At 41.1% G+C, this 21,735-nt stretch overlaps 1 protein-coding gene across 2 annotated transcripts in view; it reads right to left on the bottom strand.

Annotated features, from left to right (window-relative positions):
• LOC112107197 (maltase-glucoamylase, intestinal-like) overlaps positions 1-21,735 on the bottom strand; it is a 102,374-nt gene that overhangs the window by 33,163 nt on the left and 47,476 nt on the right. For both annotated transcript variants that reach the window (XM_026648971.1, XM_026648972.1), the window contains 4 exons: positions 7,549-7,662; positions 7,320-7,436; positions 7,155-7,239; positions 2,500-2,617 (listed from right to left, as the gene is read on the bottom strand). In XM_026648971.1, the coding sequence (XP_026504756.1) occupies positions 2,500-2,617; positions 7,155-7,239; positions 7,320-7,436; positions 7,549-7,662 (434 nt within the window). The remainder of the gene's footprint in view (positions 1-2,499; positions 2,618-7,154; positions 7,240-7,319; positions 7,437-7,548; positions 7,663-21,735) is intronic.

Below are 21,735 nucleotides of genomic sequence, written 5' to 3'. Positions count from 1 at the left end.
ACATACTGTGAAGTGCCTAGTTACAGAGATAAAATATTTTAGTGTTTTCTTAAATAGTTTTTGTATGTGAGTTATATGACTCACCAGTTATTTAATATATTACATGTAATTTTGTTTGGCAGCATTTACAGAATTAATTATTTTCAAAGGAGCCTAAAAATGTTAGAAACCCAAATTCTATTCAATTTCACTTAGATTTGGACACCTAACTCCTTAGGCTCCCTTGAAAACTGCTGCCTAGATTATTAATACTTTTGTGTATTATCCTCATCACTTTCCCTTATTAATGAGATTTGCACAAAAGCACTGGCACACATGTTTATATAAGTGAGCTACGTATTTTACTGTACTGGCTCTTTAACAGGCACAGATTTTTCAAAATGTGTTATGTTGATATTTCTAAAACAAACTGATTGGTTTTCATACAAATAAACAAATGTACATTAAGCTTATGGGCTAACCACTGCAAGGTATGTAATGCCTGAAACACAATGGAAATCGGTTCTGTTGTTCAAGGGGGCTAGCTGGTGGAGTGGCCACATAAAACAAGTCTCCAGGTCTCTTTTAGAAGTAACATCCTGGAGCATTACTGGCAAAGAAACCTGCCTTCCCTAAACCCTAGCATAGGTCTCCTCAGATACTCCAGCTTTATGTGTGGGGCAAATTATTGGGGTAGTAGTCATGGGTGGAAAACAATAAACTAGAGCTGGGTGAACTAGAGTTTGTAACAAACAATTTAACAAGTTTTACCACTTTGTGAGTCATCACAGAACCAAATCTGATTTTCTCAAATACATTTGTTTGAAGTTATTCACAGAACATCATCTGTGGATAATTCTTGGCCTGTAAATTGTGTGAGAGCTGATTGTTGCAAGTATTCAGTATTCAAAAGTCATCCTATTTGACTGGGAACAGATCACATGACAGGTTTCTGTTACCTGATTGGATTTCTTAGAATCAGATTTTAGATACAAATACTCACGATTATTACTTTGTAATTCAATTTCTGCAATATATGCAGGTTTGATAAACATTCCTGTCAGTAACATCATTTATTAGATGATTATTTGTGGAAAGTGAATACAAAAGGGCATGAACACAGCCATGGAAGAAATTTGTTTTAAAAAAAATCCAGATGAAGATCCACGGAATATTGTTTGCAGTATTTGCCTAGTTCTACTGCAAACCCTGCTTCTGTTTTTAGATGCATTGTGAGCTACTTTATATTTTGAAAACGATTTTTCTGTCTTCAAGAATTCTGTGTGTTTGGTTGAACAAAGTGTTTGTATTTCTCATGAACAGCGCTATTCTTCGGAAGCAGGAAGATGGCTGAGAAAGGCACTTTTGTGTGGTGCTACGTTTATGAAGCTGAAATGAGACAGATATGAAAAGGGTCAAAATTGACCTTTACTTTCTGTGTTAGGTCTGTACAGCAGACACAGCATGCACAGCACACAGGCTTACTGCCTTGTGGGTGGCAGAATACTTGGTTATAAAGCCTCAGGGCAGTTTTTCAGATGTGGAGGTGGACTGAAGGATAGGATCCTTTAATATCCTAAATACTAGGTTGTCAGATTGTGGGCCAAATCTGAACTCTCTACCGAGCTCTCTCTGGCACAGAGACTGTGTACTCCTATGTGGTTGTACAGAAAGTAGCAGAATGATGGGGCCCCGTGGGGGATGCTACCACACTACCATTAGTAAATACTAATGTTAAGACTAAGTAGAAACAACATAAGGACCCCAGGTTTTGGCCCTTTATTAATACAATAAAAAGATTGTGTTTCTAACCTCAATTTGTACTGAAAACAAGCATGATGTGCCCATTTGATTTTTCTTTTTTGAGAGTCTAAAAAGCATATCCAGCCTTTGAACTAACTCTAGTTTCATAGTGACAGATACTGTTAGTCTGAAATAGCTCAGAGTTTTCCAATGGCAAAAATGACAATTTTTACATTAACCTATAACTGCAATGCAATGTAACTCCACCATTCAGAATCCGCTTTGGGCTTTCCTTACCATATCACAGACTTATGCCAAAAAACAATATACTCTCCAGGCAAGTCAAGATATGTCCACCAAAAGATTTTTGTTATCTCAGGAGTCTATGTTTTTAATTCTTCCTCTAAAGTAATAAATACTCCTTTATATATATGACATCATAATTAGCTGCTATGGGAAATGGTTGTGATTCTGTAGCTGTTGTGTGGGGAGAATTTTCACAGAAATCACTGAACTTCTTAGTTTAGTTTCACATGAGCAGCAGCCGAAGAATTAGGCCCTATCAGAATTAGGCCCTTTCACTTTATCTGAAACAAATTAACATGACAGAAGCAAACTTTCTGATTCCTTGAAATTGTCCTTAGTACATAAAAAGCAAAGAGACCTAAACAGATATTTCTAAGTAGAGCCCATTTCAAAGTTTTCCATGTAATATCAGCTGTTCTTTAAATTCTTATTTAAACTGCATGTTTAGAAGGAGATACTTAGATGACTTACATGAAAGTTGGTGGTGTCTGTGACCAGCCAAAGAGAGAATGTGTGTTATAATGATCCCCCAGATAAGTTTTTGAGTCTGGACATAACGTCTTCTGAGCCAGAGAGTAATCAGTAATTCCTGAGAATGGCATATAAAGTTAGAGAATTATTCAGATCAAATTTCAAACCTCTTCACAATTGTATTCAATGAAGAAATATTACAATATATAGCAAAATCCTAAAGATTTTAAAAAGAATAAAAGCTGAAGCACTGCAGGATCTAATCTTTTTAGATTGCTGTGTGTTTAAAGATAATAGTGACAAATCTTCTTCTAGATGGACATATAGGGTTGCCAACCTGGTAATATTTAAAACCAGACACTCCAGCAGGAGTGCCGGAACCTCCTCTGCTTCGCCTCTTTCCCCGAGGCCCCACCTCTTCCCTCAAGGCCCCGCCCCCATTCATTCCTCTTACCCCTCCCTCCTGTTGCTCGCTGCTTTTCCCCTCCCACCCACCGCCCACCCCCTGCCTGGGTCAGGAGGGACTCACATGCAGAGCTGGGGCTGGGAGCTGCAGCCACTTGACACAAGCTGAGTAGCAGCTGGCGCGGGTGATGACCCGGCGCCTCCCTGTCTCCCCCGCCTGTAGTAACCGGACTTTGGGTGTCCTGTCAGGACATCTGACCGGACACTGTCGGATCCCCTTTTTGACCAGACTTTCCAGTCAAAAACCAGGCACCTGGCCACTCTAGATATGTTATGTTCAAAGGGATGTTTCTATTGAATAGGCTGTGTTAATGTAGTCCAGTTCTATGTCTAGAAAATCAGATCTTCTAGAAAGGTAATGTAGATTCAAATACTAACACACAAAGGAAAAACCACTGAATCAATAATAATTCTACAGGGTGACACTTGTTTCCTATTGAGTGACAGACTTTAGTAAATTCCAGTGTCAAATAAAAATGCAAAAGCACAAAGACCTTACATAAGCATTTGAAATCATGGGTCCTCAATTTGCATATCACTAAATTGTAGATGGCAATTAAGCAGTATGACTCAGAAGGCCTCTGTGACATAGTAAGAATTCATAACTAGGCTCAAATCCTGCCTCTCTTTCCCTGCAGCATGTAGGACTTAAAAGACAGTGGAACTAGTGGAGTCCACACTACTGTATGTTTGAAATTACTACAAAATGTAATCTCCAGTATCTAAAACCATATTAGCATGTCCTCTCTACTGTCCTTCTAGAGCTAGAATCTTTATGATTGGATCCTTTGACACAACAGGCTGTAAAGTCTCCATTGTGGCTGAATTGCATGTGAAATCATTTAATTTACAGTCAATTTCCAAGTAATTTGACAGACAATTCACTAGTTATGGCTAAGTGTAATATTCTGGTGATAATTAAGTATCAGTTCTGTCCCACATAAGAAACAAAGTGAAATGTAAAATAAAATTACCGAAACTGAATCCTATTATCATGATTCATTCTTATTTTAAATACTGCAAAGACTCCTTGATTTCTGCCTCGAAATATTGCCTCATCAGCTTATTTTCACAATTGTATATTAATCCACAATTTAAGGGGTTTTTATAGAAAATTGCTTTTTAAGGGCCAGCTTTCCAATCATCAGCCTCCATTTTTATGGGTTCAGATTACAGGTGCAAATAATTGTGGGTACAGTTGAGATAACAGTGGCTAAGTCTGTTATGTGTGAATGCAAAGCAGCTTAGATATCTCGCTGACCTTATTTGTGGGTACAATTAATGCCAACAAAAAAAGAGGCGTACTTAACGTGAGTATGGAAAGCCTTTAAGGGCTTGATCTTTGAAGTCAGTGGGGAGATTGGCCTGGGTAGCAATGCTAGGATCTGTGTGTAATAGTTAAGTTCAACAAACTCCAGCAAATAGAGGAGCAGAGTGAGAATCTTCTTGACATTTTCTGTTTAAAAAATTTCTATTGTTTTCAATAATAATATTGTACTTTTGTTGTGTTTTATTCATGAGTTTGTTCAGTGCCCTGAGCACCTCAGGGAGGGAACAGGAGATTTAAAAATAAAAATGTTTACTGTTACAAAGCATCAGTATTGGAGTGCAACACAGAAAAACAAAGTAAAAATATCCAATATTTCACTGCCAATAACCAACTGTATTGGCTGCCTGCTGCCAATTAGGCTTGCTAGCACAGCAGGGATTTGTTGGCGAAATGTTGACCAGATTAATTGCCGGATTGTTGGCACCAGCTGCAGGGCTTCTGGTTTCCTGGGACATAATTTTAACCCCAGGCATGTTGGGTACTGGAAGAGGTTTGTCCACCCCATCACCCTCATACAACTTTATTAGAACCTATCTTCCCGAGAGAAGAAGTGTTGCCAAGGATACAGAGATAACTAGTTACTTTTTCAGAAAAGTGCCTAGGAATCTTGACCTTTCATCAGAGATGGGCTGAAGTTTAACCTCTCACATCCAAGTGACACCTAGAGCACAACATAGAGGGCCTGATCCAAAGCCCATTCAAGGCAGTAGGAAGATTCCTACTGACTACAGTGAGGTTTGCGTCAGGCCTTAGAACTATACAAAACTCATGATTCAGTTCACACACTTTTACTGCAAAATCAGAGAATTCAGGGGGGAAATTGCAATTGGGAACTACATGCTATTTTAATGAAATTGCACCAGTACAAAATAGCAACAAATTTGCATAGGCAAAGTTTGACTTTTATATTTGGGTGGGGCGCCAGTCAGGCCAATGCGCTGCGTGGGGGGTGGAGTGAGGGGCAAATTCCACTCCTGCCTGAGGTTTGCAGTTTGGGGGACAATGCCCCCCCCCGCTCTCTCCCCCAAAACTACGCCCATGACAATTTGCCCTAAATTTGCTCCCTTGCCTGTCAGAAAAGTGGTTTTCAAACCTTGCATGCCACAACTCAAAGAAAAAACTATTCTGGGATGGCAGTGTATTTCCTTCCTAGAATAGAATTTCATTACTGCCTATATCCCATGATCTACAGCAGCGGTTCTCAAACTTCATTGCACCACAACCCCCTTCTGACAACAAAGGATGACCCAAGGAGGGGGGACCAAAGCCTGAGCCCGCCTGAACCCCACTGCCCTGGTGGGGGGGGGCCAAAGCTGAAGCCCAAGGGTTTGAGCCCCAAGCAGAGGGCCCATAGCCCTGAGCCCCGACACCAAAGACTGAAGCCCTCAGGCTTCGGCTTCAGCCCTGGGAGGTGGGGCTCGAACTTCAGCTTTCGCTCTGGGAAGTGGAGCTTGGGCTTCAGCCCCAGGCTCCAGCAAGTCTAACATGAGCCCTGGTGTCCCCATTAAAATGAGGTCACGACGCCCTTTGGGGTCCAGACCCACCGTTTGAGAAGTGCTGATCTACACAGTGCTTAATGATAAAGTCCTGGCTGCTTAGTGGGCCAGTAGGGGTGCATCTGCGTGGCATTGTTCTACCAAGTGGGAAGGGAATAAGTAGCCTTTACGATTACCAATAAGATAACCCACTGGATATCTCCTCACTGAAATACTAGTAGAACTAGTACTTTGTGCTGATCATAAGATTGTGTGTGTGTGTATCTGTGCAAGTTATTTTTATGCTAAATTCAGGAAGCTCTTGTGAGGTGACATTGACTTGAGAGTGATATACCCTTGTCCCATACAATGTCATAAGGCAAACTTGTAATACAACTTACAGTGTTCTCACATTAAAGCAACATTGTATTCACACAACGTGCGAGAAAAGAATTCACACACTTCCCGAGGGAATTCACACAGGGTTCTGCAAAGCATCTAAGCACTTCCAAAGAAATTCCACAGAGACGTGTGAAACACACATAGCTGCTATTGCTGTATATACATGGATAACTTGACACATTTTCAAATCTTTGTAATATTTTCCCCTCCCATATTAAATATGGCCTTGAAATACTTAAGATTTCTTCCTGCTGCTTATGATTTAGATGGCTACTAAGGGCTCAATTATGGTTCAAAGCTGTAGCCCACAGTCGGGGAAAGGGCAGAGCACCAATCTGCAGAAGGAATTCCTGGAGCTCCCCCATGTGCCTCTAAGGGCAGCGGAGGAGCACAGCTTCACTGCCACCGTGGCTGGATCACTGTCTCTTAAGTGCCCTCTCTTGGCCTGGGGTGGCTCTACAGCAGCTCTGACTCAGTTTTCCTCCTCAGGGCTTCTCAAACAAAACCCCCACACCTTGGTTTAGCTACTCCAATGACTTAGTCCGAGTCATTTTACAATAATCCACCTCTTCTGGGGTATACCAGTCCAAAACCAACACACACAAAAATCCACCACAGAGTCTACAGCCCAGTCTCAAGCTGGGATCAGCTCCTGCATCCTGAGGGTCTGCTTCCCAGACACTCCCCTGAAACCAGAGTGGGTGATGAGGCCATACAAAAGACCATGGTTAGGGATGGTAATACCGGCAGTAGCACTAGCTTGAAGCAGATCTTTCACTTGGAGAAGTGCAAGGAATGAGACTGACTGAAGAAAATTTTTGTGCTTTCTCCCCTGTCAGGCCGGGGGACAACTGAACCCTAAATGATTATGTAACTGAATCCATACTGATAGCACAATAGGCAAGTAAAGATGGAAAACAAGAAACTTTGCACTGTTTGAGGAAATAACCAATACAAATAAAGAGTTTTTAAAAGGCACTTACTAGGAACATAAGGAGGGTAGTTGAGGTCATTAAGAGCACAGCCTGGGTACTGGCCAGTTCCAAAATTGGCTGGTTCATTCATATCCTTAAATAAAAAGTTTTACATATGTACAAGTTGTCTTTTTGATTTTGGAAAAAAGAGAAGGAAAATATACTCAGACGTACAATCCAGAGTCCGTCATAGTCAAGGACAGTTTTGAACTCAACACACATCTGGATCCACCAGTCAGCTGTCCTGGGGTTAGTGTAGTCAGGAAACACGGAATCTCCTGGGGGCCACGCCTGGAATTGACCGTAAATATCTGATTAATATATGTGACTTCTGATTATGAAAATTCTCTAACACTGAGAAACAACATTGCTACCTACATATATGCTAATTTAAGAAACCAACCTTGCCAACAGCTGGAGTTACTCCATCAGAATTGTTCACCCAGATTCCGATTTCTTGTCCAAGTTCATAGGGCCTATAAGTACCTGGTGCTTCATCCTTGCTTAAGAAAGGATCCTAAAAAAAACGTTTTCCTAGGATTATCATAAGCACTATGATAACAGCTACTTTCATTAGTACTTTTCAGAATAATTTGGAAGATATAGCTAATGTAGATTGTATTAATATTAGACAAAAGCTACATTAAAATGGAGTTAAAGTTGAGAGTACCTCTCAGTACAAAACCAAACATTATAATCCCTGGAAATCCAGAGTTAAATGACATCATCCAATAACCATACAATTACGTTTAAGAAACGTTAGTGCTTGTGAGTCTATATTAGATTAAACTGATTTTAAAGAAGCATTATATTTTTTCTTTTTTCCCCCTCTCCCCCATCATGATGTCACTATTTGGCAGCGATAAGCTTGTTTGGGTACCCAGTTGTGCCTTTCATTAATACAACACCTTAATATGTTTGCATTTTGTTAAGTTCAACCTTAAATCTGAATTTCCTGAGGGTACGTCTACACTACTCGCCGGATTGGCGGGTAGTGATCGATCCCCGATCGCTCTGCCGTCAACTCCTGTACTCCACCACGGTGAGAGGCGGAAGCAGAGTCGACAGGAGAGCAGCGGCAGTCGACCCCGCGCCATCGAGGTAAGTCGACCTAAGGTACGTCTACTTCAGCTATGGTATTCTCGTAGCTGAAGTTGCGTATCTTAGGTCGATCATCCCCCCCCTCCCCGTGTAAACCAGGCCTCAGTTTATAACACTTGATTTTGGGATAATTACAATATCCCTGTAACATATTTTACCCTAAATTATGTATGTATGTATTAGATATGTATTCTCAACCTTAACTCCACCTTAACGTAAATTTTGTCTGGGAACTTCCTTCTCATTTTCATTGAGTTTCAGTCATGAACACTAAACAAGAAATTCAAAGAGAATGTTACTATGTTATATTTCCAGTGATTTGAAGATATGAGGTATCAACCTTAAATCGTTTTTAAAATTCTCACTTCAGATTCATCAGTAATTCTGCCTGCTTTATACCACACTGGAGAGTTCAAAGAAGCCAGGAGTGTACACCTCACTGTCACCCCTCCTGTCCTCCAAATATCCCTGCTTCTTGCACCTCCTTACATTGCCCCTGCACATACACTCTAGCCCAGTCGCCCCTCCCTCCTGTACTCCACATTTCTCTGTATACACACACATCCCCTTCCCCTGCCGTTCTGCACCCTGTATATTCCTTTGTACACATATACAATGCACATTTAAACACACAAGTTTTTCATTCCCTCCTGCCCTACCTTTCAAAATGGTGACCATCTTCCATTGTTTTAATGGATGAAATACATAGCTGCCCTCAATTGCAAGCCCTCTTTCAAAATGGCCACTGTTTCCCATTTTTTTTCAAGAGAGTGAAGCCATGCTGCCTTCCGGGAAGATGGTGGCCCACTATGTTGTCAGGAAGCAAAGAGCAACACTGTAAGCACCAGGCGAATGGAGAAAGTAACCAGCTTTGCTCAGGCAGTCTGTGGCCTCAGTTCAGTTGAGAGTAAAAGGAGATAGATGATCTTTTCAACATGTCCTTATGTGAGGGCAACTGTCCCCTCAATAACATTGAGGGAAAATGGAAGATTACAGCCATTTTGAAAGATGGCAGTTCTTTGTGAGTTCTCTGTAATAGAACAATATTCTTCAGCCTCTGCTGAAGGAGCAACTTTTAGTTATGAAGAATAACAGGAAAAAATTATTATTAGTCCTAGAAACAATTCTTCAAATGTAAACTACTGTACATTATTTCAGTGAGTTTTTAACTATAAGGGAAGTTTGAAGAATCTGTGGTATTCCATTATTAAGATCATTAGGGACAAAAAACAAGGTTTGATACCCAATTGTAAATTTCTTAAAAGGTTTCTTTGATTGGGTGTATCTGGCCCTTTGGGGCCCCCTGCTGGAGGCGCTGCAGTCTTACCACATTCCATGCTAGGAAGGAGCAGCAGAGGTGGGCCTGCCAAGAAATGTTGCATACAAGCAGCCAATCAGAGCTCAGCAGGCTCAGATAAAAGGAGCTTCAGGGCGTGAGCAGGTCAGTTCCTGGCTGGACCAGAGGAGCAAGGAAGGGTGCTCATTGCTAGTCACAGGAGCTCAAGAAGAGAACCAGAAGATGGGTTCTGGTGATACTTGCATTCAGCAAGGAGGAAGAGTTTGAGAACTTCAGCCATGAGGTCAGGGTGAAGAGAAAGAGGCTACATGAGGAAAAGGCCCAGGGAATAGCAGCAGCAAACTGAAGAAAGCAGTGTGTGGCTGCTGTGTATAGGGTCTCTGGGCTGGGGCCCAGAGTAATGAACAGGCCCAGATCGTCCTAACTGGCCTACTAGCAAAGTGGCCTAAGCACCAAGAAGGGGACAAGGTTCTGTTGGGAAGCCCAAGTGAAGGGCAAGACTTAAGGGAGCCCAGAGATGGGGCTGAAGACCCCGAGGAGGGCAGTGTGTTGAACTCTTTGCTACCACAGGAGGGGTTCCTCCATATTAGACTGTCTGACTTGGCCAGAGGGCTGAACCACTGATGACCCACCTAGTGAGGTCAACAACCTGCAGGATGTGCTGGGGGCAGGAGAGCTTGCAGCATCACACCCACCCGACAGGAGGCACTCACAAGAGACGGCGTCTATCACATCTTTTTTTTAAATTAATTTTAACTCCTACATTAACAGATTTACTTGTACATTCTTGAAAAATTCATTCTGTGCTCAAAAAGCCAATGCTGCAATTTTGGCGAGAACAAACTAGATTTTTCTGTGTAGGTTGAATCCCTATTTTAAGTGCAAAACTCAATTCAACCTTTACCACGGAGCTGCAACTGGCGCCTTAATAATTAAGTAATGTAAGTGTTCATTAGAATTTTCACCTACTTAAGTAGTTCAGCTTTGAAAAAGAGAACTGTCCATCTACAGTAATTATTTTTTAATCCTGGAAAAGGTGGTTCCCAAGAGATACCAAAGCTCTAACAAGTTGGCTTAATTAGCTATTCCTAATCAAAATCTCTGATTTCTTTTAGCTGAAAAGTTATTCCAGTGCATAAATCTAATATATAATGCAGCTTTAGCATCATCTTAAGGAGAACAAAAACTGCCATGCCTTGATTCTGCATTTTTTAGAGCCTGTTAACTCTTCCAACACTATAACTCTTAGGGCAGGTCTACACTTACTTCCTGGTCCGGCCGTAAGCAATCGATCTTCTGGGATCGATTTATCGTGTCTTGTCTAGACGCGATAAATCGATCCCGGAAGTGCTCGCTGTCGACGCCGGTACTCCAGCTCGGCGAGAGGAGTACGCGGCATCGACGGGGGAGCCTCCCTGCCGCGTCTGGACCCGCGGTAAGTTCGAACTAAGGTACTTCGAATTCAGCTACGTTATTAACGTAGCTGAATTTGCTTACCTTAGTTCGAAGTGGGGGGTTAGTGTGGACCAGGCCTTAGTTGTTCATTTAGGGACTGATTCTGGGAGGTGATATGCACTTTCAAATCCCATTGGCTTAAGTGAGAGTTGTCAGTAATCAGCACCTCTCAAAAATCAGGCCACATTTATCTATGTGCCCAAAAATGGATTTGGGGCCCAACTGTATGCACCCACATTGGAAAAGTTAAGCCTTAGCACCTCACAAAACTGGACCCTTAGCTGCTAAAATCATTGAATATTATTTTTAACCCCAAAGTCTAGCTAATCACAAATTTTAAATGACTTAAATGACTTCTTGGAGCAGCCAGTCCTGGAACCCAGAAGAGGAGAGGCAATTCTTGATTTAGTCCTAAGTGGAGCACAGGATCAGGACCAAGAGGTGCATATAGCTGGACCACTTGGTAATAGTGACCATAATATAATTAAATTTAACATCCTTGTGGTGGGGAAAACACCGTAGTGGCCCAACACTGTAGCATTTAATTTCAGAAAGGGAAACTACACAAAAATGAGGAAGTTAATTAAACAGAAATTAAAAGGTACAGCGCCAAAAGTGAAATCCTTGCAAGCTGCATGGAAACTTGTTAAAGACACCATAATAGAGGCTCAACTTAAATGTATACCCCAAATTAAAAAATGTAGTAAAAGAGCCGAAAGAGAGCCACTGTGGCAAAACAACAAAGTAAAAGAAGCAGTGAGAGGCAAAAAGGCATTCTTTAAAAAGTGGAAGTTAAATCCTAGTCAGGAAAATAGAAAGGAGCATAAACTCTGACAAATGAAGTGTAAAAATATAATTAGGAAGGCCAAAAAAAATTGAAGTACAGCTAGCCAAAGACTCAAAAAGTAATAGCAAACATTTTTTTAAAGTACATCAGAAGCAGGAAGCCTGCTAAACAACCAGTGGGGCCACTGGACAATCAAGATGCTAACGAAGCACTCAAGGATGATACGGTCATTGCAAAGAATTAATTTAGTTTCTCTGCATCAGTCTTCATGGTTGAGGATGTGAGGGAGATTCCCAAACCTGAGCCGTTCTTTTTAGGTGATAAATCTGAGGAACTGTCCCATATTGAGGTGTCATTAGAGGAGGTTTTGGAACAAATTGATAAACTAAACTGTAATAAGTCACCAGGACCAGATGGTATTCACCCAAGAGTTCTGAGGGAACTCAAATGTGAAATTTCAGGACTACTATCTGTAGTTTGTAACCTATCATTTAAATCAGCTTCTGTACCAAATGACTGGAGGATAGCTAATGTGATGCCATTTTTTTAAAAGGGCTCCAGAGGTGACCCTGGCAATTATAGGCCGGTAAGCCTGACTTCAGTACCAGGCAAACTGGTTGAAACTATAGTAAAGAACAAAATTATCAGACAAATAGATGAACATAATTTGTTGGGGAAGAGTCAACATGGTTTTTGTAAAGGGAAATCATGCCTCACCAATTTACTTGAATTCTTTGAGGGGGTCAACAAGCATGTGGACAAGGGGGTTCCAGTGGATATAGTATATTTAGATTTTCAGAAAGCTTTTGACAAGGTCCCTCACCTAAGGTTCTTAAGCAAAGTAAGCAGTCATGGGATAAAAGGGAAGGTTCTCTCATGGATTGGTAACTGGTTAAAAGATAGGAAACAAAGGATGATACTAAACTGCTCAAGAAAGTTAAGACCAAAGCAGATTGTGAAGAACTTCAAAAAGATCTCACAAAACTAAGTGATTGGGCAACAAAATGGCAAATGAAATTTAATGTGGATAAATGTAAAGTAATGCACATCGGGAAAAATAACCCCAACTATACATACAATATGACAGGGGCTAATTTAGCTACAACAAATCGGGAAAAAGATCTTGGAATCATCGTGGATAGTTCTCTGAAGATGTCCACGCAGTATGCAGAGACGGTCAAAAAAGTAAACAGGATGTTAGGAATCATTAAAAAGGGGATAGTGAATAAGACGGAGAATATATTATTGCCCTTATATAAATCGATGGTATGCCCACATCTTGAATACTGCACACAGATGTGGTCTCCTCATCTCAAAAAAGATACACTAGCACTAGAAAAGATTCAGAGAAGGGCAACTAAAATGATTAGGGGTTTGGAACGTGTCCCATATGAGGAGAGATTAAAGAGGCTAGGACTTTTCAGCTTGGAAAAGAGGAGACTAAGGGGGGATATGATAGAGGTATATAAAATCATGAGTGATGTGGAGAAAGTGGATAAGGAAAAGTTATTTACTTATTCCTATAATACAAGAACTAGGGGTCACCAAATGAAATTAATAGGCAGCAGGTTTAAAACATATAAAAGGAAGTTCTTCTTCACACAGCGCACAGTTAACTTGTGGAACTCCTTACCTGAGGCGGTTGTGAAGGCTAGGACTATAACAGCGTTTAAAAGAGAACTGGATAAATTCATGGAGGTTAAGTCCATTAATGGCTATTAGCCAGGATGGGAAAGGAATGGTGTCCCTAGCCTCTGTCTGTCAGAGGGTGGAGATGGATGGCAGGAGAAAGATGACTTGATCATTACCTGTTAGGTTCACTCCCTCTGGGGCACCTGGTATTGGCCACTGTCGGTAGACAGGATACTGGGCTAGATGGACCTTTGGTCTGACCAGTTCTTATGTTCTTATGATAGGAATAAATGGTCAGTTTTCAGAATGGAGGGAGGTAAATAGTGGTGTCCCCCACGGGTCTGTACTGGGCCCAGTCCCATTTAACATATTCATAAATGATCTGGAAAAGGGGGTAAACAGTGAGGTGGCAAAATTTGCAGATCATACAAAACTACTCAAGAGAGTTAAGTCCCAGGCAGACTGCGAAGAGCTACAAAAGGATCTCTCAAAACTGGGTGACTGGGCAACAAAATTACAGATGAAATTCAATGTTGATAAATGCAAAGTAATGCACATTGGAAAACATAATCCCAACTATACATATAAAATGATGGGGTCTAAATTAGCTGTTACCACTCAAGAGAGAGATCTTGGAGTCATTGTGGATAGTTCTCTGAAAACATCCACTCAATGTGCAGCGGCAGTCAAAAAAGCGAACAGAATGTTGGGAATCATTAAGAAAGGGTAGATAATAGGACAGAAAAGATCATATTGACTCTATATAAATCCATGATACGCCCGCATCTTTAATATTGTGTGCAGATGTGTTGCCCCATCTCAAAAAAGATATATTGGAATTGCAAAACGTTCAGAAAAGGGCAACAAAAATTATTAGGGGTATGGAACGGCTTGCATATGAGGAAAGATTAATAAGCTGGGACTTTTGAGCTTGGAAAATTGATGACTAAGGGGGGATATGATAGAGGTCTAAAAATCATGACTGGTGTGGAGAAAGTAAATAAGGAAGTGTTATTTACTCCTTCTCATAACACAAGAACTGGGGCCACCAAATGAAATTAATAGGCAGCAGGTTTCAAACAAACAAAAGGAAGTATTTTTTCACACAACACACAGTCAACCTGTGGAACTGCTTGCCAGAGGATGTTGTGAAGGCCAAGACTATAACAGGGTTCAAAAAAGAACTAGATAAATTCATGGAGGATAGGTACATCAATGACTATTAGCCAGGATGGGCAGGAATGGTGTCCCTCGCCTCTGTTTGCCAGAAGCTGGGAATGGACAACAGGGAATGTTCTGTTCATTCCCTCTGGGGCACCTGGCATTGCCACTGTCGGAAGACAGGATACTGGGCTAGACGGACCTTTGATCTGACCCAGTATGGCCGTTCGTATGTTCTTATGTTCCAATTAATTTCATTCTTAGCTATTTCATTTTCTAGAATGATTTAATGAGTAATATACAAGGAGTTTCATTAAATTTTGCTGTAAAAATGTTTATCATTTTACTTTATAATTATTGTTACTTTTAGAACTTCTTGCTTTGATTCTAAACAATACATTTGTTCTGACTCAGAATAAGTCACATTTGAAAATGGGAACACAGTTCAAGATAACCATGGTGAATAAGTCATGACACTCTTAGCTAAAATTCATCCTGGGGCTGAGAGGCAATAGAAGACTTCTAGCATAACACCACTGTGGCATTTCCAATGCACAAGTGCCAGACTGCACTCAGATATCATGATAATGGGGTCATATCAGTATCTAGATAAAAGTATGTGGGGAGGTGGAGACTTAGGACCCCGTGCATGTCTCTGCACTGAGCATCTTCTCAACTCTGTATATGCCACCATAGAAATGGGCAGTAGGGGGACAGCCATGGCCACAGAGTCAGTAATGAGGACAAATCAGTAACTTAGAAGGTTCTCAGGGATTGAGTTTCTCATCCCCTGGGGTTGGAATTTTATTTAGACGGCTGAATGACTGCTACACCCTCTGCCACTCTGCCCACGAGTTCAAGTTAGATTTCGCCCTCTCCACTTACCACATCCTCACAAAACTGTTTACTTGGGCTTTATGCAGTCAAGGTGTAATATATATTTAATCACCACTCCTGAAGTCATAATCAGAAATTCTAAATTTTGATGCAGAAGAACTCTCTCTCTGTACAACTGATCCCCAAAGGGAATTGTAAATGGAAAATTATTTTTCAAGATCAAGAAAACTGGATTACACTTGCCTTGACTTTAGTTAGGATAGCTTTGCTCTCACCTTGGAATGAAACTCTTAATAATGTTCCAGCTCCTGACTCAATTTATGGGAGTGATTTACATCACTAAAGAATGATCACAATAAAAGGATGATAGAAATTCCAGTAACTGCACTAAAGTGAAGATGAAAATCTTCACTGCCAATGCAACCTATACTCTCCATTAGCATTTCAAAGATGATTGAATATATTTGCATTCATCCATGGCTGTCAGTGACACACTGTAGGGCAGGAAAAACTAGACCAGTCTTTGTCATGTTTTTAATCAGCAGACAACACAGTTCTTGGGATGTGTAAAAAATGTTCCCTAGCTGCAGGTTAGTCTCTTTCAAATTATATTACCTGGTTTCTATTAATTAGTAGCATGTATTAAGAATTCATTTTTATATGTTATATTAATTTCGTGATCTAAATGATTTATATAGCAATAATTCTTTGCACTTCTATTGGCCTTTGCATTTAGGCCCTTCCCCCTATTTTCTAGTTGCAAATGGTTCATGAACAGACTAAGTTTTTTCATTCATTTGTTCATTACTCAAAATTATTTAAACACAGTGGGCCAGGTCCTCAGTTGCTGTAAACTGGTGTAACTCCATTAACTCCAGTGGAGCTATGCTGACTTACAACTGCTGGCCCTTTCTGTGAATATATTTTAGGCTGTGAATTGCTGGCAAACTGTGCTCAACACTAGAGCTAGCTGGAAATTTTGCAGAAACATCTGGGGTTCAATTAATTTTGGTCGAATTGCAGGTAAGGTTCCCATGGCTGCTGGGGAGCCACGCCATCCCAGGCTTCCAGGATCCATGGGATGGGGACCTCAGGCCTGGAGACCACAGGGCTTCCAGGGGCTGTGGCTCCAGGGCAATCTTGCCATGTGGAGAGCTCTGAGGCCATGGACCCCAAGCTTCCAAGCTCCCTGTTGCAGAATCAGGAGGCTGGAAACCCTGGGGTTTCTTAGGGCTTCCAGGTTCCCAGTGGGGGTATTCAATGATTACTGAATGCTTAAGGCATTTTCAAGATACCTACTTTATCCTGTGACCAATTCCAACTGCCTGTGCATAACAATAGCAGGAGCGCCACAGTGCCCTACCTAGACTCTGTTTGGGAAGCTCAGCCCTTAAAGGCACAGTCCCAAAGTTCTGCCATGAAGCCAGGAGCCTGGAAATCCTGGGACCGCCCTGAGCTGTGGACCCCAGGGCTTTCAGACTCCCAGGCCAGCTGGTTCCCTGAGCTGCCCAACTCCTGCAGCTTGGTAAGCTAGCTGGCCTGGAAGTCTGGAAGCCCTGGGATACCTGGTCCGCAGCAGTCAACGTATTGTGACTACCCTGGAACTGCAGATCCTGAAAGCCCTGGCAGCTGTTTAGTAAAATTGACACGATCCTTGTCAGTCTCATGGTGGCCTACCACTAAATAGCATCAGTGGTGGGCAGCAGTGAAGCAAATAATAATCATGTTAATTTCACTCAGCAGCGGCCGGGTCTGAAGAGTTGCTTTTTTCCATTTGGAAACATCATGTTTCAGAAAAGATCTTGGAATCTCTAGTTCACAGGAAATTGCAAACTGGTGAATTTTTTGACGAACCAGAAATTGTGAGTTTTGCCAGCTGTATTCACCACGTGTATCACTATTTGTTATCATTGATGACTGATCACTTTGGTCACATGACATCATTTGTTTCCCAGCTGAGTGAATTTTACTACAGTAGAACCTCAGCATTACTAACACCAGAGTTACAAGCTGACCAGTCAACCACACACCTCATTTGGAACCGGAAGTATGCAATCAGACAGGAAAAAAATAAAAATAAAAAAAAAGCAAATACAGTACAGTACTGTGTTAAATATAAACTACTAAAAAAAATTAAGGGAAAGCAGCATTTTTCTTCTGCATAGTAGTTTCAAAGCTATATTAAGTCACTGCTCAGTTGTAAACTTTTGAAAGAACAAACATAACATTTTGTTCAGAGTTACAAACAACTTCCATTCACGATGTGTTCATAACGCTGAGGTTCTACTGTATAATAAAGAGGGGGCAGGTATGACCAAGTCACTGAGCATTTGAGTCTCTCCAGGAGCTGGTAACAGAGGTAGCTAACAGGGGAAATTGGGAGGGAATGTGAGAAGCTTTCCTTCCAGGTTCAGCACTATGTGTGATATCAAGATGGACAGCAATGAAGCAGTGGTGGTGACCGGCAACAGATGTGCCCTATTCTTTCCTGCCTGAGGACCAAAGGGATTTCCTGTACATGAAGTGCAAGTTGGTAGCTGTGCTGGAGGAAAAGATTCTTCGATTGGAGGGACAAGTTGACATGTACCAGGCAAATTAGTCGAAACAATAGTTAAGAATAAAATTGTCCGACACATAGAAAAACAAACTGTTGAGCAATAATCAACATGGTTTCTGTAAAGGGAAATCGTGTCTTACTAATCTATTAGAATTCTTTGAAGGGGTCAACAAACATGTGGACAAGGGGGATCCAGTGGACATAGTGTACTTAGATTTCCAGAAAGCCTTTGACAAGGTCCCTCACCAAAGGCTCTTATGTAAATTAAGCTGCCATGGGATAAAAGGGAAGGTCCTTTCATGGATTGAGAACTGGTTAAAAGACAGGGAACAAAGGGTAGGAATTAATGGTAAATTCTCAGAATGAAGAGGGGTAACTAGTGGTGTTCCCCAAGGGTCAGTCCTCGGACCGATCCTATTCAACTTATTCATAAATGATCTGGAGAAAGGGGTAAACAGTGAGGTGCCAAAGTTTGCAGATGATACTAAACTGCTAAAGATAGTTAAGACCAAAGCAGACTGTGAAGAACTTCAAAAAGATCTCACAAATCTAAGTGATTGGGCAACAAAATGGCAAATGAAATTTAATGTGGATAAATGTAAAGTAATGCACACTGGAAAAAATAACCCCAACTATACATACAATATGATGGGGGCTAATTTAGCTACAACAAGTCAGGAAAAAGATCTTGGAGTCATCGTGGATAGTTCTCTGAAAATGTCCACGCAGTGTGCAGAGACGGTCAAAAAAGCAAATAGGATGTTAGGAATCATTAAAAAGGGGATAGAGAATGAGATGGAGAATATATTATTGCCCTTATATAAATTGATGGTACACCCTCATCTCGAATACTGCGTACAGATGTGGTCTCCTCATCTCAAAAAAGATATACTGGCACTAGAAAAGGTTCAGAAAAGGGCAACTAAAATGATTAAGGGTTTGGAAAGTGTCCCATATGAGGGGAGATTAAAGAGGCTAGGACTCTTCAGCTTGGAAAAGAGGAGACTAAGGGGGGATATGATAGAGGTATATAAAATCATGAGTGATGTGGAGAAAGTGGATAAGGAAAAGTTATTTACTTATTCCTATAATACAAGAACTAGGGGTCATCAAATGAAATTAATAGGCAGCAGGTTTAAAACAAATAAAAGGAAGTTCTTCTTCACGCAGCGCACAGTCAACTTGTGGAACTCCTTATCTGAGGAGGTTGTGAAGGCTAGAACTATAACAGAGTTTAAAAGAGAACTGGATAAATTCATGGTGGTTAAGTCCATTAATGGCTATTAGCCAGGACAGGAAAGGAATGGTGTCCCTAGCCTCTGTCTGTCAGAGGGTGGAGATGGATGGCAGGAGAGAGATCACTTGATCATTGCCTGTTAGGTTCACTCCCTCTGGGGCACCTGGCATTGGCCACTGTCAGTAGACAGGATACTGGGCTAGATGGACCTTTGGTTTGACCTGGTATGGCCTTTCTTATGTTCTTATATGACATGCTGCTAAGAATCAGAGAAACTGGGGACTTCCTAGACAACCAGATTTGGGAAACACCCGTACTGCAGATTCAAGGAAGAATGGAGCCTGGAATCAGTGAGAGAGGAAGTCAGAGAGGACTGGCATTTCATAACCACCAAAGGCAAGAGATCATGGTTGGAGACAGATGAGGCTAGACAGACTGTGGCCACCAGAGAGAAGAGAAGAGAAGCAGGAGGAATTCTATATAGCTAGAAGTTTAAAATCAATACCAGGTCTTCAACATGGAAACTATGGAAGATACTTCTTAAGATCCAGCAGGTCCAAGGGAATGGAGAGATGTATGAGATGTGTGGATGGCAGCTGGGCCCAACCTGTGAGGAAAATCAAGCTTATCCACAAAGAGTTCTCCAACTGGCCAAGGAAGACAGACAGATCCTCGTTGGAGATTCAATACTCAGAAGAATTGAAAGAACATTCTTCAAGGGACAGACAGACAACAGGACAGTGTGCTGCATTCTCGGAGCCATGACACAAGTCACTCTGAGATTGGCTAGGCTTCTGGAGTCTACATGTAAGGATTCATTGGTGATGGTTCATATCAGCACTAACGACACTGTCAGGGGATATCTCGCAGATAATAGCTGACTTCAGGGAACTTGGAAGTGTGCTGAAGAAGAAGAATATCCAAGCAATGTTCTCTGAGATCCTTCCTGTCCCATGAGCAAAGGGAAACAGAAAGCAGAAGATTCTGGAAGTGACTCACTAGCTAGGTAAGTGGTATATGATGGAGGGTTTTGGTTTTGTGGAACATTGGTCCACGTTCTGTGGGGAGAGGAGGCCTCCACCTCAGTAGAAGGAGAATCAGTATCTTTGGGGACAGGCTGGAGGCAGTTAAAATAATAGCAAAAGGGAAGGGTAAAAGAGAGAAGATAGGAGCACTCAGAACACAACTGAGAAGCTGAGAACAAAATTGATCAAGGAATCAAAGGGCATGAAGAGAAAAAATGCTTTAATTATCTATACACCAATGCTAGGAGCCTGGGTAACAAACAAGAAGAATTGGGTTTGCTCATTTATGAGCATTAATTTGATCTAGTTGGTATTACTGAAACCTGGTAGGATGATTCGCACTACTGGAATGTTAAAAGCAATGATTATAATCTATTTAGGAAGGATCAATTGGGGGGAAAGGAGAGGGGGAGTGGCACTCTACATCAAAAATGACATTACCAGTTTCTGAGTCAATGATAACTCAGAAGAAATGCTTGAATGCTTATGCATCAGGTGTCCTAACAGACAAAGCACAAGGTGGGGTACTAATTGGTGTTGGCTACAGACCACCAAATCACACTAGGGAAAAGGATGAACCTACTTACGCACCTATCTGTAATGTGTAGAGGAAAAAAACCTGTGTGCTCATGGGAGACTTCATTTAGAGTGACATATGCTAGAGGGAACATGATGCCAGTACTAAAACATTCTTGTAACTTCTAAACATTAGATGACCATTTCTTAACTCAAACTGTTGCAGCCAACACAGGGGAAATTCTATATTAGACCTTGTCCTAACAGATAAAGGAACTGATCACAGAACTAAAAGTTAATGGTAGTTTAGGTACAAGTAATCATGACTTGATCATGTTAATAATGTGAAAGCAGAATAAAGTCCAGACCAGTAACATATACACACACAGATACTTGGTGCTTTAATAGGGCCAATCTCACAAAGATGAAAACAATTATGAGCCAAATCAGCTGGGGGGAAGAATTTAATCAGAAAAATGTTATTGAATTCGGAATCACTTAAGAACACCTTACTAGATGCCCAAAAAGCCACAATCCCACAAATGAGGAAGAAGACTGTGTTGGTTAAAAATACAACCTGGGGAAGTGAAAGCACCTATAAAAATAGTATATAACAAATGGAAGAAAGGATAAGTTGATAGTAATAAATATAAATCAAAGAAGTTTTGAATTGTAGAAAATTGATAAGGGAAGCCAAGGGACACAAGGAAAAATCTGTGTCCAGCAGAGTTAAGGACAAAAAGAAGGAGTTTTAAAATATATATTAGGAACAAAAAGAATCCTGACAGTGGTATTGGTCCATTACTAAATGGAAGTGGTAGAATTTTCCAATAATAATGCAGAAAAGGCAGAATTGTTCAATAAATATTTCTAATCTGTATTTGAGGGGAAAAAACAGATGATGCAGTCTCAGTCTCATGAATATCTCTGGAGGATGTAAAACAGAAGCTACTAAAGTTAGACATTTTTAAATTAGCAGGTCTGA

This window comes from Terrapene carolina, unplaced genomic scaffold (assembly GCF_002925995.2).
Source record: "Terrapene carolina triunguis isolate 2854851 unplaced genomic scaffold, T_m_triunguis-2.0 Scaffold68, whole genome shotgun sequence".
Taxonomy (NCBI): domain Eukaryota; kingdom Metazoa; phylum Chordata; order Testudines; family Emydidae; genus Terrapene; species Terrapene triunguis.
The sequence above is the reverse complement of the archived record's forward strand: the minus strand, read 5'-3'. Positions and strand labels throughout refer to the sequence as shown.